Raw genomic sequence first — 12,102 nt, 5'->3', positions numbered from 1 at the left:
ATCGTCTCAGAGACAAGCATTGGGGTACCGGGGACCTATTCTGGCCTGCAATCGTCTCAGAGACAAGCATTGGGGTACCGGGGACCTATTCGGGCCTGCAATCGTCTGAGACAAGCATTGGGGTACCGGGGACCTATTCTGGCCTGCAATCGTCTCAGAGACAAGCATTGGGGTACCGGGGACCTATTCTGGCCTGCAATCGTCTGAGACAAGCATTGGGGTACCGGGGACCTATTCTGGCCTGCAATCGTCTGAGACAAGCATTGGGGTACCGGGGACCTATTCTGGCCTGCAATTGTCACAGAGACAAGCATTGGGGTACCGGGGACCTATTCTGGCCTGCAATCGTCTGAGACAAGCATTGGGGTACCGGGGACCTATTCTGGCCTGCAATCGTCTGAGACAAGCATTGGGGTACCGGGGACCTATTCTGTCCTGCAACCGTCTCACAGACAAGCATTGGGGTACCGGGGACCTATTCTGGCCTGCAATCGTCACAGAGACAAGCATTGGGGTACCGGGGACCTATTCTGGCCTGCAATCGTCTGAGACAAGCATTGGGGTACCGGGGACCTATTCTGGCCTGCAATTGTCACAGAGACAAGCATTGGGGTACCGGGGACCTATTCTGGCCTGCAATCGTCTGAGACAAGCATTGGGGTACCGGGGACCTATTCTGGCCTGCAATCGTCTGAGACAAGCATTGGGGTACCGGGGACCTATTCTGTCCTGCAACCGTCTCACAGACAAGCATTGGGGTACCGGGGACCTATTCTGGCCTGCAATCGTCACAGAGACAAGCATTGGGGTACCGGGGACCTATTCTGGCCTGCAATCGTCACAGAGACAAGCATTGGGGTACCGGGGACCTATTCTGGCCTGCAATCGTCACAGAGACAAGCATTGGGGTACCGGGGACCTATTCTGGCCTGCAATCGTCTGAGACAAGCATTGGGGTACCGGGGACCTATTCTGGCCTGCAATTGTCACAGAGACAAGCATTGGGGTAACGGGGACCTATTCTGGCCTGCAATCGTCTGAGACAAGCATTGGGGTACCGGGGACCTATTCTGGCCTGCAATCGTCACAGAGACAAGCATTGGGGTACCGGGGACCTATTCTGGCCTGCAATCGTCACAGAGACAAGCATTGGGGTACCGGGGACCTATTCTGGCCTGCAATCGTCACAGATACAAGCATTGGGGTACCGGGGACCTATTCTGGCCTGCAATCGTCACAGAGACAAGCATTGGGGTACTGGGGACCTATTCTGGCCTGCAATCGTCACAGATACAAGCATTGGGGTACCGGGGACCTATTCTGGCCTGCAATCGTCACAGAGACAAGCATTGGGGTATCGGGGACCTATTCTGTCCTGCAACCGTCTCACAGACAAGCATTGGGGTACCGGGGACCTATTCTGGCCTGCAATCGTCACAGAGACAAGCATTGGGGTACCGGGGACCTATTCTGGCCTGCAATCGTCACAGAGACAAGCATTGGGGTACTGGGGACCTATTCTGGCCTGCAATCGTCACAGAGACAAGCATTGGGGTACCGGGGACCTATTCTGGCCTGCAATCGTCACAGAGACAAGCATTGGGGTATCGGGGACCTATTCTGGCCTGCAATCGTCTCACAGACAAGCATTGGGGTACCGGGGACCTATTCTGGCCTGCAATCGTCACAGAGACAAGCATTGGGGTATCGGGGACCTATTCTGGCCTGCAATCGTCTCAGAGACAAGCATTGGGGTACCGGGGATCTATTCGGGCCTGCAATCGTCTCAGAGACAAGCAATGGGGTACCGGGGATCTATTCGGGCCTGCAATCGTCACAGAGACAAGCATTGGGGTACCGGGGACCTATTCTGGCCCGGATTCCACACAGGGAGACAAGCATGGGGTGCCGGGGACCTTTCGTGTCCCGAAATCTAGATGTGGAAACAAAGGACTAGAGTATACTGTTCAGTATAGGGGTGTCTTTAACATAATGTATTTGAAGCCCTAGGAGAGCCATGAGGTCATGACGGGAGAGCCCCTACTCCGCTACAAGTTATATATTGCCTTTACATGCACTGTGCAACACGATAAATATGTACATGTTTCAACGTGCCCATAATCAAACCCTACAAATAGCCTAACTTCCTGAAGTATTACACATGTCACGAGTACTATAAGCCCTTCCAGAAACATCACTCAGTATTCCTGCAAAGCTGTACAACAGGAAGCTCACATTGCCTATACCCCTAGCCTACTGGCGTATATTCGCTGTTTATAAACCTCTACCGATGTCACTCTGTGATAAGTTCGTCTTTTCTCGGGTAAACCCGTAAAGGAGTTATTCTCTCAGAATGCCCGGGTAAACGGTCATTCCAGCTAAAGTATACCCGAGTAAGCGGGCATTCCGTGAAATTTAACGTTTTATAAACTTGCCTCTTGTTGAGGACACAATTGTGTTTGATGATTGGTTAAAAGTCAGAAATTTGTTTTGAACATGAAAATTCCATGACGTGAATCGAACCTGCAACCTTACATATCGTGATCAGTTTTGTAACCCCCTGTTACAGGTGATGAGAATGTGTTCAGATTATCCTGTCATGACTCCATCTAGTCCAGGCTGCACGTGATTTTTCTCTTTGAGCGAATTCCTTTTATACCGTGATACACTGTATTGTTTCACTATAAACTATGTCAATGTTTTCTTTATTTTCCTGCTATTTCTTGTATTTAGACGGTTCATAGGTCGACCCTCCCCTATTTCCCTACTCCCCGGGCGTACAATCTCCGTCAAGACCTCGTGGGGAGTTTATATCCAAAACATATGGACCTCACGTTATCACCGTTATCAGGATATCGTTTTTTATATACCGCAAAGTATTCAAAGAAGTTACTGTGTGGGAAACGCGCTCCTTCAAGCGGGATTACCATGCTGCACACATAACCCAACTGAGGAGACAATTTATTATCACGTAAAGATTACCCAAAATATTGAAACAGTTCTCTTGTCTTGACATGACGATAGGAATATTTGTTTTTGTTTGTTGTTTAACGGCGGCCTGTAAATAATCGAGTCAGGACCAGACAATCATGATGACATCATCAGCATCGATCCACGCTACTGGGATACTGGGATGACATGCATCAACCAAGTCAGCGAGCCTGACCACCCGATCCCGTCAGTCGCCTCTTACGGCAAGCATAGTCACCGCTTAATCGTTAGGCTCCAACCACTTACGTCATGCCCAACAATACAAGAGTAGCAGGATATATTATATACACTGATGGAATAAAATAAAGGATCGCATAAATGATGCAGACATAAGATTTTTAAACAACACTTGATCAAATGAAAGCTACATGGTAAATAATGACTTAATCTCAGTTCTTCAGTATGACCTGTGACCACCACGAGCTCTCACAACAGCCTGACAACGTCTTGGCATACTCCGAATTAAGGCCCGGATTGTAGCCCTTGGAACATTATGCCACTCTTGTCTTAAACAGTCAAACATCACGTCCAGATTACGAGGTTGATTAATGCGATCTCGCACCCAACGACCAAGAACGTCCCATAAATGTTCTATCGGGTTAACGTCTGGACTTTTATCCGGCCATGGAAGCACAGCGACCTGGTTCTGCCTAAAAAAATCGGCTGAAACACGAGCAGTATGTGGCCTTGCATTGTCCTGCTGAAACTCGAACAACCGCCCAACTCTGTTAGCGAACGGAAGCACCACTGGGCGTAACACTTCGTCACAGTAACGAACACCAGTTAGACGACCATCCACACGAATCAAATCTGTTCGGTTGTCGTAGGTGATTCCACCCCAGACCATCACTGATCCACCTCCGTATCTGTCATGCTGTTTGACAGTGCATGCTTGGCATCGTTCATTAAGTCGTCTCCAAACACGTATCCGACCATCTGCATTGTCCATATTGAAACGAGACTCATCGCTGAACATGGTGTATCGTCAACGACGCAGCTGTCTGGCTCAATGCTGCCTTGCCCACTGTAACCTTCGCCGTTTGTGTTCTTGAGTCATCTTGATTCCTACCACGGGACGGCGACTTTGTAGACCCGCTGAACGCAGCCTGTTACGTACTGTGCGATCCCTTAACCGTAGATGTGTGACAGCTCTGAACTCGGCATTCACTTTTGGAGCAGGTTTAAAGCGATCCCTCAAACAAATCAGCTGAATCTGACGATCTTGACGAGCTGTATTTTTCTTTGGTCGCCCACGCCCACGTCTCATGACAACATCGCCGGTCTGCCTGTAGAGGTTCCACAGTCGTGAGTGGACACTGATGGACTTCTGAAAGTGTCTTGCAACATCTCGCAGTGACTGGCCTGACCTCACCATCCCGATTGCCTGCCACTTCTCCTTCAAACACATGTACTGTCTTGGCATGTTTCACGCAGTTGATGTCAATATGATCGGTCTTACAGTAGAAGACTTTATACCCCACTGTGCCATGAAAAACTACTGAAACACGTGCACAACATGTCTTCCCACAGGTGATGGCCTGCGTTTTGGAGATGTTGACCATGTACTTCCGAAAAACGGCCACAAAAAAATAACAACATTCGGACTCATTGACCAAACACTTTATGCGATCCCTTATTTGTTTCCATCAGTATATAATACACTATGAAACGAAACAATCGAACAGGAAGTACCTATCGCCTAATCAGCACCGAGTAATTCTTCCACGATCTCAATCGTCACGCAACAATAATGTAGACAGTTTTGCATTCACGTGACCTGATAGCGTTATGTTTTTTCTGTGTTTCAGGTCCCCTTGAGTTTGACGTGATATGTGTGAACAGCTATCAGGCCAGGTAAGGAGGACATTCGTCTAATGAGGAAAGGCCTATACCCTGTGTGTTCATCAGATCTACTTCGCCGCTGATAAACTTCTACGGATATGTTTACATCTGATCAACGTGGCGGTTTACCTGAAGCCATATGGTACAGGTGGACCAGGTGTAAAGGAATCGTCCGCGACCTTTGACTGATAAAGCTGTGTTGATATGCTGTGTAAATATGCTGTGAATGGATGCCTACTTGTGGAATCATATGGCGGTTCTAGGCGATGTATTTGTGAGTTTTATTTGGAATATGTCTGTATTTTGAAAACTTGGCGTCATACATTCATACTGCTATGATGACTGATATTTCTTACACTTCAAATCATGCAGTACCTGTGCTAAACACCTCGCTCGGGCCCGATACTAATGGTACAGCATTCTTTGACGTCTGCAGGGTCAGCAACGTCAATTCCACCAACGATGCCCAACCGGACACCCTCGACGAAGTCATAGTTTTTGTCAATTTGTATATCCCCCCGATACTCATCATATTCGGGAATGTTTTCAACGTGCTCGCCATCATGGTCATGCGCCACAAGTACTTCCGGAATCTGTCCACTTCCGTTTACATGATGGCTGGAGCGGTCAACGATGCTTCAAGTCTTCTGATCTCCTTGATCGCTCATTGGGTGTCAGTAAATTTCCCAGAAGCCATTGCGAGAAACAAGGCTATGGATGTTATGTGCAAGTTCTTCAACTTTTATGGTTGGGGAAACTGTGACTTCAGCATTATGGTGACAGCCGCCATGACGGCTGATCGAGCGTACGCAATAAAATATCCTTTAAAAAATTCTTCAGCAAACAGTATCAAGCGGGCTAAGATTGTCATAGCAGTGCTAGCAGTTGTTGTAGTGCTAAAGGAGTTCCATTTCTGGTTTACGTCCGTCATCGTGCCGGCGGACAGGAAAGACAGAATGTGTGACGTCGATCTATCCTCTCTGTCGTACTGTCATTTCTATCACCAGGTCTGGCCGTGGATCCATATAGCATTCCTGTCCTTGTGTTTCCTCGTCATCATCTTCAGCAACTGCATCATAATAAAAAGTGTCAAAAACGCCGGTGGGAAAAGTTTCCGAAAAACTATGAAAAACAACAATTCGGAAGTTTCGGCTAGAAGAAATACAAAGTCCCGGTTAAAATGGCGGCAAATAACGGCCATGTTGTTGGCCGATTCGTTTGCTTTGTTACTTTTGACGTTTCCATTCTCGGTGCATCTTGCCGTGACCTTGAAAATGAAAGCCGAAGGTCCGGAGGTACAAAAAATCAATGGATACGTGTTTTCTATGGTTCTATATCTTCTGTATTCCAACAAGTGTGTGAACTTCTGCCTTTACTGCATGACGGGATCGCGATTCAGAATGGCGCTTCGCGAGGTCATCGCGTGCAAGAGGTTACGTTGCCAAGGGGGAAAACTCTTTACCGTTCTCACAAAATCCCAATATCAGGGGAGCACCTTCACTGGGAATAATACAAGCACGCCTAACTCATCGTCGCCTGGCAGCTCTCTGAAGAGAGAACATGAGGAATGTGAAGAGACGGACAAATTCTAAACCAGTTTCAAATAGGTGTCTGGTCTTGAATTAATTCTCGTAAGTCTTTGACTGGAATCAGTCTTAGTTTTCTCAGAAAAATTAAATCAAACAAACCTGAAATATTTTTTTATTAGTGCTGTGTTCCGATTGCAGTAAAATAACCTTTTTATAGATTAATATTGTGACATTTATTATGGTTTGTTACACATGGCCATATACCCACAACGCCTTTGTCAGACAGACGGACATGTTTATTCAGTATTTCGGCCTTGTGGCCCAGAGTATAATTCATTGAACAGAATAAAACATTATAGACATTTGCTAAGTTAAAAACTCTTTGAAATATACCGTTCTCTCCAAAGAGTGACGTGACTGCAAATGTACTGACAGAAGGCTAAACTGTCGTCATTTAGATGGTAAATCATCATGTAGCCGTGTTGAACCATTGTGCGGGAGGAATATTGCTGGGTATGTCTTAGAAAATAACGATGCCACGTTGTTTCAGTTGGCCTTCTTGGAATTGAGTCAATATGATACATTTTCTTGTTTGCAGTGTCATTTGTCACCACTCGCCCCTTTCCGTAACGTGCCGTTTGATTTGTATGGAATGGCACGGGTGGTCACGAATGTAAGTGGTATACAAATTGCCCGCACAAAATGCACAACAGGTAAATGTTAATTCCTTTAGAAAGATTGAAGGATTTTAGAGGCGCAGCTTCTGATAATACTCCCGGTAATAATTCTCCACAGAACAGCTTCAGTGATCATTCATCTCAATCAATCTCGGAAGGACATGGCGGAATCCATATTGGAACTACTTTCCTTCACGTGACTATCACGTGACACAACACAACCTTCGGACAGGTCCGGTCCTTGTCTTCATGTTTAGAGTGTTTCTGTTCGCTTTTTGCTCCATATCTAACTATATACCTACAAAACTTACAAACAGATGTTTCTCAAACCGTCTGACATGTTATATGAAATAATAAGCGTTGGTTGTTCAACGCCGCACACACCAATATTCCAGCTATATGACGGCGGTCTGTAAATAATCGAGTATGGACCAGACAATCCAATGATTAAAATCATGAGCATCGATCCACGCATCTAGTATCGATGACATGCATCAACCAAGTCAGCGAGCCTAACCACCCGATCCTCTTAGTCGCCTTTTACGCCAAGCATAGTCGCCTTTAACGCCAAGCATGGGTTAATGAAGACCTATTCTACCCCGGATCTTCCCGGGTCGAATAATAAGCGACAAGATATGACAGTTCACAGGCAACGGTCAGCTGACGTCATTTCACTAGGCTAGTTTTGTCAGAGGTGGTGTAAAGGGAAGTAAACCGACCCGAGTGTTTCAGTGATGCAATATACTGAGGAATTATAGCTGAAACTACTGTATAATGCATGCATACATAACTTCTATATGGATAGTTTCTTGAATATTCAAATAATTACCTTAAGAAGTCAAGACGCTAGCATTAATATCCAAGAAGGTATGTTGAATATCAAATAATAATCTTTTATATCTAATTGAATTTCAAGATGCAAATTTAAAGAACCAAAGGGAATTTAAAAATAGTCGGTTAAGTTTAAAGGAAAATCACCGAGGCCACAAAACGTTTCTTTTATTCTATTTTTTCAAGAAATAGTTCACACTGGCCCATGGCATCTCATATAGGCAACAATACTTCTATGACCCTAATTCGTTTCCGTACTTTCCGCTCAAAACATTCCTGAACATCTGTTTCGGCTGATAATTGAGACTGATTGGTCTCTGATGTTTGTGTGTTATATTATATGGATGCATTCATATTGTCAGACATTGTTTATGCTGGAATGTACTTGTGGTGTGTCATCGTTAAAATGGTCTCAAGTGTGATCGTATGGTCATAAAACACCTACTAAGGTCATGTCTCACGTGAGACGTGGTTAGGGTTCTTTTTGTAAATTGGTTTATATTGTTGTGGCAAATTGTTACATCTGTTTTTCTGTTGTTGTTTTTTCTATTTTGTGAGTACAAAAAAATAAAATATTCGGTATAGTTCAGATTCGTGTTTTTATTTTGCATTATTTAGATTGCATGATTACAATGGTGCAATAACATCGATAATTATATTTCAGCAAAACCACGACAAGTTACACCCATAATGGGCCTCGTATAATTTACGAAGGCGGGCAAAACGACACTTTTTCACGTTCATACTTAATCAGGAAACTGTGTTATTAAAATGACGTAAACACATGTGTGTGATCTAACATGCCTTTCACTGATGAGGAAGTCCTTATGAGTTTGCACAATTAAAAAAAATAATAAATCTAAAAGGCCGAAAAGCTATTGAAAGTGAGGTTATGAAATCAACATTAAACTGCACCTGTTTTTAAAAAAATGTTAATCAGAATCCTTCACACGGCAGTTTTTCTCCAGAGGAGAGGGGGGAGAGCATAAACTGTCACATATTCAAGGAGACTGCCTCCGTGGTCTTGTAGTAGAGCGTCCGCCCGGAGATCTGTTGGCGTAAACTAGGGGAGATAACTCTTGCAACCATAGTGAGCCGGGCTGTACATGCATTACTGTCGCAGCAGGTATTTTACCTCCCAGTGCGATAAGTCTCCATGAGAGGTTGCCCAGTCTAATCACTCTCTTGTCCAGAGCTGCTTTGGGTCAACCCAGTAACTCTACCACAGACAAGCGAGATGGGACTATTCGTCACACCTTGCCAAGTCCATTCAACACATTACCAGAGATTTCCATCACGTGACCTTGATTCGTGGATATAAGCAGAGACCATATAATAGATATCTATAATATGGTCTCTGGTATAAGGAAAGTTCACCCAAATTCGTGGTTTAAATGTCCGATTTCATTTTGTATACTCACTTATCATTTAATTCATCTATTCAACTCTAAGAAAATGACGAGCATTCCACTCGTGACTGTAAAGTTTGTTTACAGAAGCCATATGCATTCAACATCCATTCATTTGCACACAAAGTGTGACGTCACCTTGATTCGTGGATTACGTAGTAGATTATTGTATCGCTATATACGATAGACCAGTACCGTTACCGTTGTAAAATGTGTCATGAGCACGCGCACTGGACAACAAACAATACTGTAAGTGCACCCAGTGGGTACAGTCATGATACATGCACTGCCTCCATCGTACGAAAAACAGTGATGTGCATTGGGCCAGTTCAGCGGGCTGAAAGTGATGACGCACGCAAAATGTTTCGTCATCGGATATCAGCGAATCGTCACTGTCACTGCTGTATAGTAGATTAATCGTCACTGTCACTGCTGTATAGTAGATTAATCGCACTGTAAACGGACCGAAACATCCCACGTCCATTGGCTGCAAAATATGACTTGTGTGAGCCGGGAGGACAAACAACACAATAGTGTGATCTTTTGCCCAGTCTATCAGAGACGGAGAAATGTGCGACTTGTGGCCATCGTACAGAAGAAGCAAAGGTCTATTCGGCGTTGCTGGAGATGCATATCGAAGGAAATGCCTGTCCAAGTAATCTTGGAATATAACACCATTTGACCATCCCGATTCAGAAACAGTTCCGTCACTTCCCGCTGTACAGCCTTCAAGCAATTCACTGCGCATTCCAGCACCCGCAAATACAAAGAAAGGTGGAATAATGCCCCGAGCGATTCCCCTTCCCAAAAGTGTGACGACCGACAATCTCGTAGGCCATGGATTTTCCTGAGCCAACATTTTTGGGTGCGACATGGGACTGGTTGATTCCTTTGTCATCTACGTTATAAATTCCTTTCGGTCTTGATTGTAAACCGTATTTATTCATAACCATGGCAGCTTCATCAAAATACTTGTTGATACATTCCTCTGAACTAGCTTCGGCACGGTGTTCCGTGAGAGACTTGGCATTTCTAACTTTCAACTCCGGTCATCGCTCAAACAGACCACATCATCACTTCACAGACAGGCAAAGTTTGACCCTAATTGGATAAAACACGTCCCATTTTAATTCTGGAAACCCAAAAGTCCAGAAACTCTACGGTCTTTGCCCAGTCTCGGTTAAAGGTATTTACAAAAATAAAGATGATGTTTTCATGGGAACAAACCAAGGAAGAAAAAATGAAAAAATTATTGTTAAAAAACTCAATATTTAGACTATGTCGCCCATGGGCCTGCCCATGGGCGAAGTCTGGCCCATGGGTAGGCCCATGGGCAGGCCAATGGGCGAGAATATGTTCCTTTACTCAAAACTCATGTCTTTGTTACGCAAATACATTAATTGTATTCATTCAAGTATCATGACACAAAATTTAACTCATTTTAACTTAATTCAACGATTTTATAGCGATATTGAAATATTTCGCCCATGGGCGAGAAAAAGGTTTGGCCCATGGGCGAGAAAAAGGTTTGGCCCATGGGCAGGCCCATGGACGAGAATCTGTTCCTTTACTTAAAACTCATGTTTTTGTTTCGCAAATACATTAAATCATAGTATCATAGTATCATGACACAAAATTTAACTCATTTTAACTTAATTCAACGATTTTATAGCGATATTGAAATATTTCGCCCATGGGCGAGAAAAAGGTTTGGCCCATGGACGAAAATATGTTCCTTTACTCAAAACTCATGTTTTTGTTTCGCAAATACATTAAATGTATTTATTCAAGTATCATGATACAAAATTTAACTCATTTTAACTTAATTCAACTATTTTAAAGCGATATTGAAATATTTCGCCCATGGGCGAGAAAAGGGTTTTGCCCATGGGCGAGAATATTTTCCTTTACTCAAAGCAGGTGTTCTTACCATTTTCATGGCACATAATGTAACTCAATTTTACTTAATTCAGCTATTTAATAGAGTTATTGAAATATTTCGCCCATGGGCGAGAAAAGGTTTTGCCCAGGGGCAGGTCCATGGGCGAGAATATTTCCCTTTGCTCAAAACTTGTGTTTTAGTGTCGCATATACATAAAGGTGTAATAAGAAGTTTCATGTCACATAATTTAACAAATTTTAACTTAATTCAACTATTTTACGGCGTTATTGAAATATTTCGCTCTGGACGAGAAAGTTTGGCCCATGGGCGGGAATATTTTCCTTTGCTCAACAGTTTCAGTTTCGCAAATACATAAAGGTGTGTCTACAAGCATGATACATGTTTCAACTATTTTACGGCGTTATTAAAATATTTCGCCCATGTTTTCGTCAGTCCCTTTAAAGCATCAACTAAATGTGTGCAAAGTATATTGTATCATGTGAAATATACTTTATATTATATCATTACATTACTATTTAAAAAGAGCATTTGGTTGGATGTTTCCTTTAAAGAAGTTCTACAAATTTCACCTGTTTTACATATTGTAGCGATCTTTAATGAACCCGGACTTACCTCTCAAAACGTTTTGACAGTTTATCATACGAATTCATGTGCGTGTACTCCAATTCATTGGAGTTATTTTCCACAACATTAAATTTTAGTTAGTTTCTACTTCATTTCCCATTTTATGTCCCGTTGATACATCACACTGTGCAATTACGTGGCACTAGGTATGCAATATACAGGTACGCGTGCGCGTATTTTTATGAAAAAAACTATTCGTCTTATATTGCATAACGTTTGGCTGAATATCTTACATTCTAACGAAATCTAGAAATAATTATTTAATTACATGCGGTGTCGAACTGACCAGTGGGAAT

The 12,102-nt window shown here is 43.6% G+C and overlaps 1 protein-coding gene across 1 annotated transcript in view; it reads left to right on the top strand.

Annotated features, from left to right (window-relative positions):
- The window catches only part of LOC124152509 (proteinase-activated receptor 1-like), a 48,997-nt gene extending 40,549 nt beyond the window's left edge, over positions 1 to 8,448 (top strand). The window contains exon 2 of the mRNA XM_046525470.2: positions 4,800 to 8,448. Within this exon, the coding sequence (XP_046381426.2) occupies positions 5,169 to 6,425 (1,257 nt within the window). The 5' untranslated portion in view covers positions 4,800 to 5,168 and the 3' untranslated portion in view covers positions 6,426 to 8,448. The remainder of the gene's footprint in view (positions 1 to 4,799) is intronic.
- Positions 8,449 to 12,102: the final 3,654 nt, after the last annotated feature.

This window comes from Haliotis rufescens, unplaced genomic scaffold, assembly GCF_023055435.1.
Source record: "Haliotis rufescens isolate VD_foot unplaced genomic scaffold, xgHalRufe1.0.p SCAF_13, whole genome shotgun sequence".
Taxonomy (NCBI): domain Eukaryota; kingdom Metazoa; phylum Mollusca; class Gastropoda; order Lepetellida; family Haliotidae; genus Haliotis; species Haliotis rufescens.
The sequence above is the reverse complement of the archived record's forward strand: the minus strand, read 5'-3'. Positions and strand labels throughout refer to the sequence as shown.